At 52.9% G+C, this 17,487-nt stretch overlaps 2 protein-coding genes across 2 annotated transcripts; both read left to right on the forward strand.

Annotated features, from left to right (window-relative positions):
• Positions 1–10,876: 10,876 nt before the first annotated feature.
• LOC127311444 (uncharacterized) lies at positions 10,877–11,411 on the forward strand. The gene has a single exon (XM_051341872.2). It carries the CDS (start codon positions 10,985–10,987, stop codon positions 11,243–11,245), a length of 261 nt encoding a protein of 86 aa, XP_051197832.1. The 5' UTR covers positions 10,877–10,984; the 3' UTR covers positions 11,246–11,411.
• Positions 11,412–13,765: 2,354 nt separating this feature from the next.
• LOC127313781 (uncharacterized) lies at positions 13,766–14,325 on the forward strand. Its single transcript, XM_051344248.2, has one exon. It carries the CDS (start codon positions 13,894–13,896, stop codon positions 14,152–14,154), a length of 261 nt encoding a protein of 86 aa, XP_051200208.1. The 5' UTR covers positions 13,766–13,893; the 3' UTR covers positions 14,155–14,325.
• The last annotated feature ends 3,162 nt before the right edge of the window (positions 14,326–17,487 follow it).

Here is a 17,487-nt window from a genome sequence, read left to right on the forward strand (position 1 = left end):
CCGCGACACCGACGACAGCGAGGCAGGACCAAGCGGCCTGGTGAAGGACGAGCCCGTCGACGAGCCCGACGAGCGCGTCGAGCAGGAGGTCGTCACCGATGACATGTACAACTTCCACGAGTACTACGACGCCTCCGGCCGCCGCAAGTACTTTTAGATTAGGGTTTAGTTTAAATTTAATCTAATTTTGCTTGAATCTATGATATATATACCAAGTTTGGATGAATTCGCTCAAGTTTTAAATTTCTGAAATTTTGTTTGGGGGACGCGGCACGAACATAACACGTCCCCCAAACGCTTGATCCGGCGCTGTTTGGGGACGGTTTGGGGGACGCGCCTGGAGATGCTCTAATGGAGGCGTGCAAATGTCGGGGAGATGCGGTGGAGCGTCTAGGTGCGATGGAGGCGGCTGCTGCGGCTCCGGCGGCTAGGTCGGGATGGTCGAGCAGAAGGAAACGAGACAAACACAGCTCGTATGAGTTGAAGAAATAGAGGAGGGCAAAGTTGTCATTTGTGAAATAATTAGACATGTATATTAGATTAGTAGAATAATGAAGGAATAATAAGGAAAAAGGGGTTGGAGGGAGCCAGCCACAGAAGGGGGCTTATTTTGCCCAGGCGCAGGAAGAGGGGGGGTGATAATCAATTCTCCCACAAAATCAGCTTCCCTTGTGTCGCATTTATGATCTATCAAGCGGAACAAAGTTGAAGTGAGAAAACAGAGGCTGGATGGGCCGCCAAATGTAAATCATCATTCATACATAAAAGTCTACATTGATAGTATCCATAGGAAAAATAAAGCAAATAAATACTAGACCAACCTTCACTTCGTGTAAATAATGCTTTGCCTTCGTGTAAATAATGCTTTGCCTTCGTGTAAATAATGCTTTGCCTATATATAAGTCTATATTCCACTGGTAGAAAAAAGGGCTTTAGTCCCGGTTCGTAAAGGGCATTAATCCCGGTTGCGCAACCCGGACTAAATATGCGCGACTAAACAACCGGGACTAAAGGTCCATCCGCGTTCGTTCCGTGCGTTGGGGCGAAAATGTCTCTCCAGGTAAATTTTTTGAATTTTTTTTCAAATTTTTTTCCACTCCATTTTTTCCTATTTTCTAGAATTTCTAGAATTTCTATTATTTCAGTTATTTGTATATTTTAGTCTCTATCTCTAACTACACTTATGTCTAGTCAAATTACTTACTCGTGGTCAAACTTCCCGCTTGGTCACCCATCCTCCCACTACTCTAGCACTAGCACGCTTAGCTTCCGAGTTCCATCCCCTCCCGCATCCAAGTGCTTCGCGCGTATGTGTGTGATAGTAGTATCATATCAATCCTATTAACATATGTTGGTCGATGTCACATTTATTTATTGTTTGAATTTCAAATAATTATATTAATAAACAAAAGTAATGATGTAATAATAATCTTGAGTAAATAAATAAACATTAACTTTTTATTTGTATTATTTTTTTTTGCCAAATCTAAAAATTTGAAAATGTAAAGGGTAAAAGTAATAGTAATCTTTATGCATGATACAATTATTAATTTTAATTTTTTTAAAAATATAAAATATAAAATCTAGAATTTATAGCAAAAACTAAAATCTTCCTACTTTCATATTTTCATTTGGAATTTGGAGAATCTAAAAATTGGCTAACCGGGTAAACCCGGGTGAATTCGGATGTAACTTTTTCCCACGATGATTTTGATATATTATACGTTTTTTTCGACGTTGTATGCAAAAGTTAATGCGGTTTTACCATTTTTCAAAACTTTTTTGCAAAAAAAGTGAAAATTCAAATTTGTTTATTTTCCAGGTTGCATAACATACAAGAATCTGAAAACATTTTATTTTTTGAATTTTCTATCATTTTTTTTCTATTTTACAGTGTCAAAAAGGCGATCCAGGGGGGCGGCGGGGGGGGAGGCTACCGTAGCCCTTTAGTCCCGGTTGCCCGAGCATTAGTCTCGGTTTATCAGCAGAACCGGGACTAAAGACCCCATTAGTCCCGGGTCAAACTATTTGGGGACTAATGGGTTGGGATGGAAGATCTTTTTTCTACTAGTGTTCGCACGACTGGAAAACAACGACGAAATCAATTATCCACACTTCTATACTGACACATCCTTTTTTTTAGATGTTAGTTTGCACACGAATAAAAGGCAAACACATAGGCAAAGTAGATGATGAGATAAGAACCCAAGAACAAAAGCATGTGGGGATTGGAGACATCAGGAGCTGAGCAATGCCTACTTTCAATGATCTCAGTTGGCACCACAGTCTCTCTGGATTATACTACACATGCCTTTTAACACTCACGCGGTCACGCCCTATGCTGGTTGTGGACTCCTGGTCGTGGACACCAGGATAATGTTTTTAGGACAGAGCTGAGCGTCCCCCGGGGGGATCAAATCCCCCGATCCCCGGGTGCACAGCCGTAGGATGGCGATAGGAAGACCGCACGATCCAACTCATCAAAGTCGCACTGCCTGCTACCTCGCCTCCATCTCCAGACGTCGGGCTCCTCCGCTCCACCACCATCTCTGAACATCTGCGTGCTCAGCCCCGCACTTATCTCCAGCAGCTGGCCTCTCCCCTAGCTCCGGCGAAGTCGTCGCTCCGTCCCGCCCCCATCTCCGGCCGCCACCACACTCCAGCCCACCCCCATGTCCAGCTTCCACGCGCTCCGGCCGGCACCCATATCTGTCGACTTGGCTTTGGAGCACCGCTAGCATCAGCGCCGGTGACGGCATGTAGCACCGGTGGCCGGCGGTTGCAGCAGCACCCCTCGGCACTTCGTAGCAACGGCCGTAAGGCCTAGCAGCAGCGCCGCCGCCGGCATGTAGCACCCATGGCTGGAGGTTGCAGCAGCACCACTTAGCCCTTGTAGCAACAGCGGTCAGCCCTGGCAGGCGGCAGCAGCGCCTATGTAGCACATGTGGCCGGAGGTTGCAGCAGCGCCACTGAGCCCTTGTAGCAACGGCGGTCAAACTTGGCAGCAGCGCCGGCAATGGCATGTAGCACCCGTGGCCCGAGGTTGCAGCTGCGCCACTCAGGACTTGTAGCAACGACGGTCAGCCATGGCAGCAGCACCGCCGACGGCATGTAGCATTGGTGCCTAGTGGTTGCAGCAGCGCCCACCTGGCCGGACCACCGGAGATCTTGGAGACGAACGCCGCCGCCGACGTGCTGGAGCGGTGGCTGGAGGATATCCAACTCGTGGGGAAGGTACGGTCGGGCGTAGTTGAGGTAGCCCACAGGAGCGGACGCGGGCGACGGTGAGGTTGGATCCTAGGCGGCGGTGATGGCGAAGGAGGAGCAGTCGACAGGGAGGAGCGGCGCCTCGGTCGCAATCGAAAGGAGGCAGGGGCGAGGAAGATGGTCCAAGACGACGAGTCTGGCTGCGAGCAAAGAGATAAGGCAGGGAACGGCACGTGGGTGGGGCTCCAAGCCTCGCTGGCACACACACAACGGACCCGGACGATCGCTAGATGAAATCCCCCGGGGGAAGACAAGCGTTTTCCATGTTTTTATCGACCCTTCTGAACTTGCAGAGTTCGGGTATGCCACTTGGCTTTTGACAAAGAGGATAGTCTCCTGCTGGATCTTGTTTTTCTCGATCCTTCGGGACTTGTAGAAGAAGCCTGAAGTGTGGGCGTTGTGGTTCGCTCCGGAGTTTGACGGCGTCAACTGCTTCAAGACCATAGTCTCATGCTGAGTTGCGATCTCCAATTACGTGCCTCGCGCGCTGCCCTTCTTCGGGAATTTTTGAATTACTTCCTCCACTTTTTGTTGCTTAACAACGAGGAGAAGTCGTAATTTTGAACAGAGCCATATATTGAATGGTTTTTTTTCTTCAAGGAGAGAAGATGAATTTATTTTCTTGCAAACTAGCACACAATGCGAGGGCATCACCTACAACATGTTTATTGAGGGAAAGCCACCACTACTATTTTATTGGTTATCAAAAAAAGTTACATCGTTTAATTGTAAGTAACCCAAGAATAAAATGTGGCGGATCCTCCAGCCAAATCGACTGGGGTCCCTCCGCCTTACAAGCCAAAGTATGGGCTACTTTGTTGCCCTCCCTATCAAAATGAAGAAAAATTGTAGGCCTTCACCAACTTCTCTGCCGAGTGGAAGGTGTCGAGCCAGTGGCACCCGTGGGTATTGTGTTCGGTGATTCCGGCCATCCACATGCCACACGCTCGCTAGTGCACGCCATGCCGCTTCCTCGTTAGTAGCGGCGACGAAACGTCAGGTGAGTAGCCGCGGGAGAAGCCACCACGAGACTGCGAAGAGAAGGCGCCGTAGAAAAGGAAGTCCCGCGGGAGAAGCTAGCAATCACCTTGGTAGGTACTCCAATCGGCGGAGGGGAGTGGTGGTGCTCGAATCCGGCGATGGAGGCTGCTGGTGGGAAGCTAGGATTTGCAGTGGGATATGCTGGCGTCATTTGGGATGAATGCGGTGGGCGGTGGAGGAAAAAAAGTTATACTCGACCGCGTGTGGAACTGAGCCATGGTCAAGCATAAGTTTTACTCTCAAACGATTTTATGGGTTTGGTAAGGTGCGGTTTAGATAAGTAACAATTTTTTTGACTCATCTAACATGTTATAGGAGATAGGTTAGAGATGCCTTATACGGTGCAACCCCTCCCTCTCACCCCCAGTAATGCTACACATACATAAAATTGTTACAGAATTTTCTTACGGACATCAGCTAGCAACGTACGATAGCAGAACGTGCCCCGTGATTCAAGGGGTGAATCAAAGCTCAGCCAACCAATTGATTGCACGTCAGTCCGTAGAAACTTTTGTAAGCCAAACTGTCCGTAGGTGTAGGATTATTGCTCTCACCCCCACCACTCCAGGGGCGGCTCTCCCATTTTGGCGAGCTCGGGCGTATGCTAGAGCTAAAATCTACGCGAATACACGTAGCTCCTGCTATTTCTCACCGGATCGAATCAGCGTCATGTGCATGTATTGCGTCCGAGTCGTGCATGTGAGATCGATAAGAAAATAGTCAGCGAACAGGTATAAATTGCACACGTCTCTCCTGATCAATCGGATTGTTCGCTCTGATTTTTTTTCTTCAAATTTTACCTTCGTATGAGTTCTGGTACAGATGTATGCCTTGTTGATTACATTTTGTGTTGCGAATTCTGGTGATATATACAACACTTCTATTTTAAATCGTGTGTTAGTTCACCAAAAATCTAGTCCGTCCTCCATCACTGACCACCACCGTGTACGCGCAACTGGAATGTCGCTCGCCTTGACCGACAACAACTCTGGATGAGATCACCTCATCCGGTGGGTTAGGTCATTAGGGCATCTCCAACCGAGCGATCCAAACGGACGCGCTGGATCGTCCGTTTTGGGCTGTTTGGGTGGCTGAGCGGACATCCGGACAGCGGCCAGCGTCTGCGTGTACGGTTGGGTCGCACGCTGCGCTTAACGCGGCGACCCAAAAAGACACCACGTGGTTCGTCTTTCCTGCGCGGCGCTGCGCCATGGCAGGCCTTGACGGGACAGCAATGGCGGGCGGTAGAATGCGCGGGAAAGTTCCCGTGCACACCAAGGTTCCCGCGCGCGAAAAGGCCTTTGGCGGGCGCTCGCGCCCAAGTTTCCCGCCCAAGGCCGCCGGCTATAAAGGACGGTGGCGGTCTCACAGACCTCATCACAGCCGCTCCGCCGTCCTCTCCCCCTCCACCTTTTCCGGCACCCTCTCCATCGCCATGCCGCGCACTCTCCAGGCCACGTGGGCCAAGCTCTCCCTCGCCGCCCGGGCCAAGTTCCCGCGGATGGAGGAGGAGGAGCGCGCGGACGCGCGGTGGGTCGTCGACGATGAGGAGCTCCGCGTCGCTGCCGAGGCGGTGGCGAAGAAGGAAGAGGACGCGGAGATAGTGGAGGCGGCCGCGATCGCGGACGGGTGGTACGAGGCCGCGAAGGAGGAGCCCGTCGACGCGGAGGACCTCGCGCTGGCGAACATCAACGCCACCATCGAGGAGCGTCTCGCCGACCTCACGCGCGTGACGAAGGAGCACGAGGCTACCTGCCGGGCCGGCCGCCGCCGATTAGGCGACCTCCTCGGCCAGAAGAACCAGCTCCTCGCTGTGCGAGCAGCCCGCCACCTCATCCAGCTGCCCTCGCCTGAGCGGCGCGCCCGGGAGGCGCGCCCGGGAGGCTGCTACGTCAGCGGAGCGCGACCGACAAGAGCGCATGCGCCGGCGGAACGAGAACCACGAGGCCCAGGCCGCCGGCCGCGTCCGCCTGGAGGATGGTGCCGCCGCAGGAGGCGGAGCGCGAGCTCGCCCGAGGCGCGAGGACGGAAAGGAGGAGGATGAAGGCCTCCGCCGCGCCACCCAGCTTGTAAGCTAGAGTGGAATCCTCACGCGTACAGGCCGACCGCGTCGAGTGAAATCCACGGCCCGATGGCGCATCGGCGAGGCCGCCGGCCCCGTACGTATTAGAATAGGAGTAGTAGATTTTTTTTTTGTAATGGGTACCTTCTTAATGAAGAAAAAATATTTCTCGGGCTAGGAGCGGACAAGGGGCGGACGCGAGCGGCTAGCCATCGGCGTCCGCGACCACGCTTACTCATCCCAGATTTGGGCCAGGTTTGGTCGTCCCAGACGCCGCGACCATCCGTTTTAGGGATGAGTCCGCGCGCAACCCATCCAGACGCTTGGACGCGGGATGGGTCGCCGCGTATGTGCACCGGCGCCCGGCGCCATTACAGGCACATGGCGACGATTCATATGGCACCACCTGCCCGCCGAACGCTGATGCAGACGCCAGACGGCACATCACCGAACCAAATTGGCGGGCCGGTGCTTCATGCCGAGTGCGGCGCCGACCAAAAGAAAACTCCGACACGGCACGTCCAATTGTCGCCTCTGCTGGCCACAAGAGCCAGTACGTCTCATCGCCGACGCAGCAGCAACCTACTCTCGTTTATCCTATCGTTGGAGCGATCTTGACTGACCCGGCGGCGCGCGCGGCACTTCCGGGACCGTGTCGTGCTTGGTCGCACCACGCCACCTCGCCGTGTACGAGCCGGAGTCGCCATGCCCTGTGGCCGCGTCCCTCAACTTGCTTTTCCTCTTTCCCTCTGCTCCGCACTCCGGCCTCCGGGTATATATGCCTACCACGGGCAGCACAATCAGAGCAGCATACCCACAGCCAGTTGACTCACAGACCAAGAAAACGAGCAAAATCATCGCTAGCTGCTTACAAAAAGGTTCTTATATATAGAGATTTTGGCCTTGCTTGCTGATTGTCGCCATGGACAAGATCCTTGCTTTCTCGATCATGAGCTCGTCGCCGGCGGAAATCGCGGGGGCCGGGTACGCCACGCGCCTGTCCTGGCGGAGCGGCGGCACCAAGCAGCCGCAGCAGGAGGAGAGAGTCGAGCAGGGATCGCCGCCGGAGAAGAAGCCTGTGGTGCGGGCGCCGCGGTTCGCGCCAGCATTTGACGGCATCAACTGCTTCGAGTCCATAGTCTCCTGCTGAGTTGCGATTTATAAGCGCCTCGCGCGCTGTCCTTCTTCTGAAAATTCTGGACTAGTTCCTCTGCTTTCTGTTGCTTAGAGCATCTCCACTCGTCCCCCCGAACAGGCCCCCGGCGAGCGTTTTTTCCATCCGGACGGCGAAATTCGGCCCAGTCGCGCCCCCGGTTCCTCGTTTTCGTCCGGATTTGGGCCTAAATTCATCCGGCGATCCCACGCCCCCCCCGGCCCCCCGGGGCGCTCGAGGACTCGGACGAAACGAAAGCGCGCGAAACGGCGAGGAAACTTCCCGCGTCTGGTGGCCCCAACTTGTCGGCGAGAGAAACCGATCGTCGTCCTCATCGCATCGTCTTCCGCGCGCCGTAAAAGCTCGCCGCCGATGCACGTCGCCGGCCACGCGGCGAGTTAATGTCGTCGTCTTCGCGCGCTGTAAAAGCCTGCCGCCGGCATGCATTCGCCGGCCACGCGGCGAGTTAATGTCTTCGTCTTCCGCGCACGCATCGTCTTCCGCGCGCACTAAAGGCTGCCGCCGGTCAGCTCGCCGCGATCCACGCGGCATTTAATCCCCGCGCCAGCCACGCCTATATACGCCGGTCCGCTCGCCGCGAGGCGTACCCCGTGCTCCACTCTCCCTCCACTCTCCCTCTACTCTCAAGATGGCGTTCTACGACGACGACGGCGCAGCCAACAACGGCTTCGCCCGCCGGTCTCTCCACGCGTGGGAGGGGCACCTCCTCCACCAGGCGGGGTACCCCTGCCCGCCGGACACGAGGCCTCCCGGAGGCGGCTGGCGGCTAAGTGCTGGCGGCGTTCCAATCCCGCCGCCGCCGCGGGGCCATGCCCTCGACGTCGCCATCGAGGAGGCGAGGATGACGATGACCGACGAGGAGCGCGCCGACCCGCGCCACCACCCCGACAACTACACGCGGTGGAACTCCTACTTCCTCCGAGCGGTGGGAGCGGAGGCGGCGGCCTACGACGGCCCGCCGCCTCCGCCTGCGCGCAACAACGCCGCGGGCCGCCGACGGGGGTGGGGCGCGCCGGGCCGGACACTCGAGGCCGTCATCGAGCACATCGAGGGCGGCAACTCCCCGGTGCTCACGATGCCCCCTCTATCGGCATCGAGGGCATCGGCGAGCCGCCGTCGGAAGCGTCCGGCAGCCACGGCGCATGGCTGCCAGCTCGTCGTCTTCCGGATCGGCGTCAAGGTCATCCTTGGCGCCGGTGAAGAGGGAGGAGGCGACGTCGCCTTCGACGCCGGTGCGCGTCAAGAAGGAGCCGGCGTCTCCGCCGGCGACCAGAGGGCGCAGCAGCGGCGCCCTCGTCATCCGAGAACAGCCTTCCGCGCCGCGAGCGGCCGGAAGAAGACGAAGAAAGAGGCCGCCGCAAGCCGGCTCGCCGACGAGGAGGCGAGCGCGCGGAGGAGGCCGCGATGGCGGAGGCGATCGCCGTGTCGCTTGCCGACATGGAGGAGGAGAAGCGCGCGGACGACGCCGCACCGGATCGGGCCAGGCGTGGATCGGCGCGCGCCGGGAGGCGGAGCGGCGACGGCGGCCGCCGGACCCGGCCGCCGCACGCCAACTCGCCGCCCGCGCCGCTCCAACCGCCAACGACGATGTCGCGCGGTACCGCCGTCCTGCGACACCTCCATCCGGCGTCGCTGTCCCCGTCGTCGACCTCGAGTCCTCCGACGACGACTGGTACAAGCCATCCCCGGGGTGGGGAGACGCCGGCCAGGGCAGCAGCAGCCAGGCCGCGCAGCCGAAGGTGCCGAAGGTCGAGGACGACGGCTCCGACGACGGCGGCGACGACTACACGGTGTTCTACCGCCGTATGGGCATGTAGAGCGCCGTGTTTTAAAATTAGCGTTTGAATTCCCCTAGCCGAATTCGAAATATAGTCGAATTCGGCCTCTATGTATGAACTCCGCCCGTTTTAGTCTAAATATCATTAAACTTAGTCTATATTCACCCGAATTTAGCCGAAGTTTGTCAAGTTTCCGTTTTTTAAATTCGCATCGTCGACTTCGCCTGGGCACGCGGCTGGGAAACTAGCGCTCCCCACGCCAAAACTTCATCCAATCCGGACGAAAATTTCGCCGGATTTGGGCGTGGGGAGCGCCAACGAGTGGGCATGCTCTTAGCAACGAACAGCCCTCTAATTTGTATAGAGCTATTAAATGGATTTTTTGTGAGGATTTTTTTTTCCTTTTTTGCGAATGAGATAAAATGAATGAATGATTTTGTTATCCACTAATGGCTGATGGAGGTTGTGTTTACGCTGCGCGCTGAGCGCCTGAGCCACAATTCTTTCACTACATCACATAAAGATCTTCTTAGCTTTTGTCGCCATCATGATCTAAACCATGATTGTTGCAAGGTTAGAAACATGTCCACTTGGACTCAGATTGGGTGAGTCCCGTTACAGATTAGTTTCTATGAAAATTATATCAAAACAACCTGAACACTCATATCATAGCCCCAAGAATATAACTAAATTTTGGTTGGATCGGAAATTTACGTTGTTTGTTGGTTCTTCATTTTGTCAAGTTTAATGGAATTTGTTTGAATCGACAATACCCCTGAACTTTAGAAAAAACATAATCATGGTTTTTTCCTATATACTCGAACAACCTTCACTTTGTGTGAATAATGTTTTTTCCTATATACTATAAGTCTATATGCACATGACTAGGCAACAAAGAACCAAATGAATTATCCACACTTACATACCTACACATCATTTTATTTGAGATGTTAGTTTGCACAGGAATAACTCATAAAAACACATACACGAAGTAGATGATAAGGTAAGAACCCATGAGATGCACAAAAAACATGTGGGGATTGGAGACATCGGGAGGGGAGCAATGCCTGCCCAATGAATTCGATGGTCTCAGCTGTCACCATAGTAGTCTCTTTGAATTCTACTAGACAGGCCTCCAAACTGTAACGTCCTGTCCTATGTGATATGTAGCCCAAGAGTTTTCGATCATAGATGAGCTTGAACGCTGTTAACTGGTACTATTTCCTAGTTCATCAGAGCCAGCACCATTCGAGGCTGCTGTGTAAATCTTCAATTGCGGACAAGAAATGAGTTCGATGGAGAAACCAATAGACAAGTCTCAAGGAGCAACTAGTCATGCGTCTTGACATCATGTCACGCTACGAATCGGATAAGATCAATGAAGGTGTCCTGGTGGGTTCCGCGCACGTCCGCACGCGCTGGCATCGAGACAAGGACTCCGTGTAAACCGAGACGACCGACACGGTCGCAATCCTCTCAGTCCGTCTCCCACACGTGCAGTCTACGCTTCCGCACGCGCACACGGTTTGAACAGGGACCCCTATAAAACCTCCACCTCGAAGCAGTACAATCACAACACAAACGGAGCAAAGACACCAGCATCAGAGTCCACTCCATTACTCGATTCATCCCGTAGCAGAGCAGCGGCAACAGCAGAGATCCATGGCCATGGAGAGGTTCTTGACGGCGCTCGTCTTCTGCGAGGCGCCCCTGGACGGTTACGGCACATCGGTGATGGCCCCTGGCGGAATCACCAAGCTGGTCGCCGGCGGCGGTGGCGCGACGAAGCCGGCGACCGCTAACACGGCGGACGCTGAGAAGGGGAAGGGATTCTTCTCCGGCAAGCCGACGGCGCAGCGGCGTGCTGGGTTCGAGCTGGCGTTCGACGGCATCAACTGCTTCGACACCGTCGTTATGCACTGAGCTCGCCGTTTCTTGATTATGAGCTGTATATATAGGGGATTTGGATCAACTAGCTAGAATATTGATACATACGTACTTGGGAACGTGTGATGATTTGTTCATTCGATTGTACGGTTTGACTATTTCATATGTGATTCAATACAAATGAAAGGAATTTAAGAGGATATGTCATCAGTTTGTGGCTCTTTATTATTGGAATAATCAAATTGCAGGCAAGACGGTTTGTTACTATGCGTTGAATCTTCTTCCGGGTTGCTTCTGGTGTTTGTTTCCAGTATGTTTTGGAAAGTACTACGAGAGAGGGAGAGAATAACAGGTCAACGGGGAGACAACAAAACTATGGTCTCTACATGTGTGCAGAATTGTAGAAGAAGCTCACTTTTACACGTCACACCTGTCACTTGACGAAAGAACAGCCCCTCCCGACTTAGCGTTGATTCGATCTTGATCAAAAAGGAAACCGAGAATAATGGCCACGGTGGATATTATTTTTACTACGGCTACAGGCATAAAGCCAGCCTAAACATATCAACTAAGTTACCTATGAAGATTTTGAGCTTCTCGGTGTGGGACCTTCCGGCCCCTCTCCCCCTCACCTCGGACTTGTGGCGTGCTGGCGTTGCGGTGACCCTCTGGAGCATCTGGAAGGCACGCAATGATATGGTGTTCAACGCCGTTAGTTCCTCCCTGACTGTGATTCTTAGACGGGTCTGTGACGACCTCTTACTTTGGCGATGGCGATATCGAGCTGCCGACCGCCCTTCCTTTGACTTGCTGCGGGACAGCTAGGATGGTCGACTTCTCCCCCCCCCCCCCCTGTTTTTCCCCTTGTACATGTACAGATCGGCTCCTTGGTTATTTTCGAGTAATGGAATAACAAACGGTGGGGTTTTTCCCCCCGTCACCCTCGGAAAAAAAAAGATTTTGAGCTTCTACAAAATTGGTTCAAATGAAGCAGAACACATGGGGTTACATGGGTGAAGCAAAAAAAAAGAAAAACACACACCAACAACAGTTAAAACACACAAGACTGAGAAAAAAGTAGCCACCCCCAAACCTGGGGGCGGTTGGCCGGTGAGAAGAACTCACCGCGGCCCAAGCACAACGATCACATGGAAGTGCCCCTAGGACACGTAGGAGGGACATCCCAGCTTGAGGTGTCGCCAAAGCAATCGAACGGATTTGGTCCACCGAGACCCATAAACGACACTACACCATCGGCATAACTGAAGGGCAGCGCGCATCCGAGACCACAAAAAGGCTGCCCGCAGCTGAGACGACGCCACGATGCATGTGTGCCACCAGCTGGAGTCGAAGGGCATCGCAAAGCAGAGATGCACCGATTGAGTACTCACGCGTGGACCACCCTCAACGCGCCAAAGAACTCCGACAAGGACCCGACACCGAAGTCCAGTAACCGGCAAGAAAAAGGCATCACCACAACTGCCACGGCTCACCTCGCATCGTAGGCGAGACCGCACCCATGGCCGCCATCTGCAGAACCATAGGGCACACCAGTACAAAAGGAAGCTGCATCCTCGTATCCTCTACCACCGATGGCATGACAGAGGGGCTCGATACCCAGCCACGACGCCCCTCCCACCGGGTGGGAAGCGCTTCACCACCATTTCCGCCACTATGAAACTATGGAGCTCGCCAGCCCTATCGTCGTCCCGTTGCAAGTCGATGGCTGAGAAAGAGGCGACTTCCCTCGCAACCACGCCCACTAACAACTAGAGGCCGACACGCTGCAAGCAGTCACACCGTCGCCCGACACCACGCCGGACAGCGAGAGGACCGGCCCACGCCTACTGCTGCCGAGACGGCAATACGCCGAGGCCTCGGGGGTGGGCCCCTGCCACCGAGGCAGGAGACGCCGAAATCCACCCCAACGATCTGGGACGAAGCAGATCTTGGAGCCACTGCCGCAGCCAACCCGAGTGCCAATATCGGCACCTCGAGGCCCAGCACATGCGCCGCCCAGCACCTGCAGCTCCAGCACCTGCAGCTCCGCCGCCAATGCATGCCGCCGCTCCCCACGCTAGCACGGCGCCGCCGCTCAACTCCGACATCTCACGTCGTTGCCACCGAGAGGGGGGGGGGGGGGGGGGGGGAGAGCCCCGCCGATGCTTCCCGGGCTTCGCCCGCCAGCGCGCCCCGACGGCGGCGAGGAGAGGGGACTGATGGCTGGGGGTGCACGAGGTGGCGGCGGCTAGGGTTTCCTCCGATGCCGCTCTGATCAGATTTAAAATAACAGATATATTTACTTTTAAGCAATTATTTTGAATCGGAAAGAGTAAACAAGTCTCAAGGAGTAACTAATTCGACGGTGGCATGCGTCTTGACGTCACGTCACACTGCGGATCGGATCAGATCAACAAGGCGTCCTGGTGGGTTCCGCGTCTCGCATCAAGACAGAGTAGACTTGGTGCAAACCGAGACGAAGCAATCCTCCGATTCCGGCTCCTACACGCGCACACGGCTTCGACTGGGACTCCTATAAAGCCACCAGCTAGAAGCAGTTCGATCACAAAACAAACGGCCCAAGACACCAGCATCGATCGAGGGGTCTCAAAAAAAAAAAGACACCAGCATCGGATTAAATCTATCGCTTCATCGAGCAGCAGAGCAGCGGCAACAGCTCATCCATGGCCATGGAGAGGTTCTTGACGGCACTTGTCTTCTGCGAGGCGCCGCTGGACGGATACGGCACATCGGTGACGGCCACACGTACGATCACCAAGCTTGTCTCCGGCGGCAGCGCGGCTAAGCCGGCGACGGCTAACAAGGCGGACGCTGAGAAGGAGCAGGGATTTTTCTCCGGCAAGCCGACGGCGCCGCAGCGGCGTGCTGTGTTCGATCTGGCGTTCGACGGCATTAACTGCTTCGACACCGTCGTCATGCACTGAGCTCGCTCTTTCTTGATTATGAGCTGTATAGGGGACTTTTATCAACTAGCTAGAGATTCGTGTGATGATTTTGTTCATTCGATTGTTCTATTTAACTAGTTCAGATGATTTAATAGAAATGAAAGGAATTTTTAGTGGATGAACATCTATTTATCAATTTATAGTTTCCTACTCGTACTGAAATTCTGTCTGTCCGCAACGCAATTAAAAAGACGGGGTTCGTAACAAGGTTTTGAATCTTCTTTCGCTCGCTTTTGGTGCGTGTTGAGTATCTGAACGCGAAAAGTTACAGAGAAGAAGAATACTCGTTGCACGGGGGACACAACAAAACTACGGTCTCTTCATGTGTAAAGAATTTGTAGCAGGAGCCAAATTTTACAAGCCAAACCTGTCACGACTTGACAAAAGAACAGGCCAAGAACTTTCTTAGAAATGCTGATGGAGGGAGATTCTAAGATTAATGGTGACGGTGGATTGCCACTCAAGCATTAGGGTGGACAAGTGATCGCTCCTGAAAAAAGACCCCTTTCCTCTCCTCCTGCGTCGCCCCCGTGAGCGACCGTGAGGAACACTTGCTCCACCTCGCCGATGACGGAGGCCCCCACCGGACAAAGAAGTAAGAACGGTGGCGTTGGCGGTGGCGGGGCAGCCCCCTTTCCTATCTGCATGGTGGTGGTCGATGTAGGACGACATTCTTGGCGGAGGGTCGACGCTCGGCATGGGGTGGCGCATCGGAGCTCCATGCGTCAGTGGGTTACTCAGAGGGGCAATGGAGACACGTTTGATGCGTAATAGGTTCTCTCCTCGCTCCCCTCTCGTTCTTCTGGTCAATCTGGCATGTCATGTCGGTGCTTGGGTTGTTCTTCGTCGATACTGGGATGTTCCTACCGGTGGTGATTTCGCCGTGTTGGTAGGGCCGGTGGTTGTCTTAGCTACGGTTGCTGGGAACACACCTAGGACGGTCCACACCTAGATAGAGTAAGGTCGAGGTCGTGGACCTGGGTGGCCATGGTGGCGGTCGGCAGGTTGTTGCTGCATTGTGTCCGCTTGGGGGCACAATGCCGGTAGTCATTGGCCAGCTCCAACGTGGTCGGGTGGATGTCAAAGGAGGTGCCTTTCCATTCCCATTCCGTTGGTTGGCCCCAGTAGTTGTTTGCAAGAGGCGAGTTCTTGAATGCTGAGGCGTGATGTCTACGCTCCCTCCTTTTCCTGTAGCCAGTGTTGGGCCTCCAAGAGCAGAGGTTTGTAGAACAGCAGCAAGTTTCCCTTAAGTGGATCACCAAAGGTTTATCGAACTCAGGGAGGAAGAGGTCAAAGATATCCCTCTCATGCAACCCTGCAACCACAAAGCAAGAAGTCTCTTGTGTCCCCAACACACCTAATAGGTGCACTAGTTCGGCGAAGAGATAGTGAAATACAGGTGGTATGAATAAATATAAGCAGTAGTAACGGCGCCAGAAAAGTGCTTGCTGGCGTGTGGTTGATGGTGGTAATATTGTAAGAAGTACAGATGCAGTAAAACAGTAAACAAGCAGCGATAGCAGTATTTAGGAACAAGGCCTAGGGATGATACTTTCACTAGTGGACACTCTCAACATTGATCACATAACAGAATAAATAGATAGATGCTAGACTCTACACTCTCTTGTTGGATGATGAACACCACTAACTGTGTAGGATTAAACGAACCCTCAATGCCGGAGTTAACAAGCTCCACAATATTCGATGTTCATATTTAAATAATCTTAGAGTGCATGACAGATCAACATAACCAAACCAAGTACTAACATAGCATGCACACTGTCACCTTCACGCTACGAAAGGAGGAATAGATCACATCAATACTATCATAGCAATAGTTAACTTCATAATCTACAAGAGATCACAATCATAGCCTACGCCAAGTACTACACGATGCACACGCTGTCACCATTACACCGTGCAGGAGGAATAAACTACTTTAATAACATCACTAGAGTAGCACACAGATATATTGTGATACAAAACACATTGCAATCATAAAGAGATATAAATAAGCACTTCACTATGCCATTCATAACAGTGAATAAGTATTCTGTGAAATATAGCCTAAGAGACCCACACGGTGCACACACTGTCACCTTTACACACGTGGGACAAGGAGTCTCCGGAGATCACATAAGTAAAATCCACTTGACTAGCATAATGACATCTAGATTACAAGCATCATCATATGAATCTCAATCATGTAAGGCAGCTCATGAGATTATTGTATTGAAGTACATAGGAGAGAGATTAACCACATAGCTACCGGTACAGCCCTTAGCCTCGATGGAGAACTACTCCCTCCTCATGGGAGACAGCAGCGTTGATGAAGATGGCGGTGGTGATGATGGAGAAGCCTTCCGGGGGCACTTCCCCGTCCCGGCGGCGTGCCGGAACAGAGACTCCTGTCCCCCAGATCTTGCTTCGCGATGGCGGCGGCTCTGGAAGGTTTCTCGTACCGTGGCTTTTTCGTATCGAAGTTTTAGGTCAGGGACCTTTATATATGCGAAGAGGCGGCGTCAGAAGGTCGACGAGGCGGTGACACACTAGGGGGGCGCGGCCAAGGCCTGGGCCGCGCCACCCTGGCGTCTGGTGGCCCAGTGGCCCCCTCTGGCCTCTCTCGGGTGTTCTGGAAGCTTCATGTGATTCTAAGATGTTGGGCGTTGATTTCGTCCGATTCCGAGAATATTTCCTTACTAGGATTTCTGAAACCAAAAACAGCAGAAAAACAAAGAATCAAGCCCTTCGGCATCTCGTCAATAGGTTAGTTCCGGAAAACGCATAAATATGACATAAAGTATGCATAAAACATGTAGATATCATCAATAATGTGGCATGGAACATAAGAAATTATCGATACGTCGGAGACGTATCAGCATCCCCAAGCTTAGTTTCTGCTCGTCCCGAGCAGGTAAACGATAACAAAGATAATTTCTGGAGTGACATGCCATCATAACCTTGATCATACTATTGTAAGCATATGTAATGAATGCAGCGATCCAAACAATGGTAATGACATGAGTAAACAACTGAATCATAAAGCAAAGAGTTTTCATGAATAGTACTTCAACACAAGCATCAATAAGTCTTGCATAAGAGTTAACTCATAAAGCAATAATTCAAAGTAAAGGTATTGAAGCAACACAAAGGAAGATGAAGTTTCAGCGGTTGCTTTCAACTTGTAACATGTATATCTCATGGATATTGTCAATGTAAAGTAATATAACAAGTGCAATATGCAAGTATGTAGGAATCAATGCACAGTTCACACAAGTGTTTGCTTCTTGAGGTGGAGAGAGATAGGTGAAC

Source organism: Lolium perenne, chromosome 7, assembly GCF_019359855.2.
Source record: "Lolium perenne isolate Kyuss_39 chromosome 7, Kyuss_2.0, whole genome shotgun sequence".
Classification (NCBI taxonomy): Eukaryota; Viridiplantae; Streptophyta; class Magnoliopsida; order Poales; family Poaceae; genus Lolium; species Lolium perenne.

What these genes read in the sequence shown, in the direction of transcription:
- LOC127311444 (XM_051341872.2), top strand. Translation starts at nt 10,985, where the DNA reads ATGGCCATGGAGAGGTTCTTGACGGCGCTCGTCTTCTGCGAGGCGCCC.
- LOC127313781 (XM_051344248.2), top strand. Translation starts at nt 13,894, where the DNA reads ATGGCCATGGAGAGGTTCTTGACGGCACTTGTCTTCTGCGAGGCGCCG.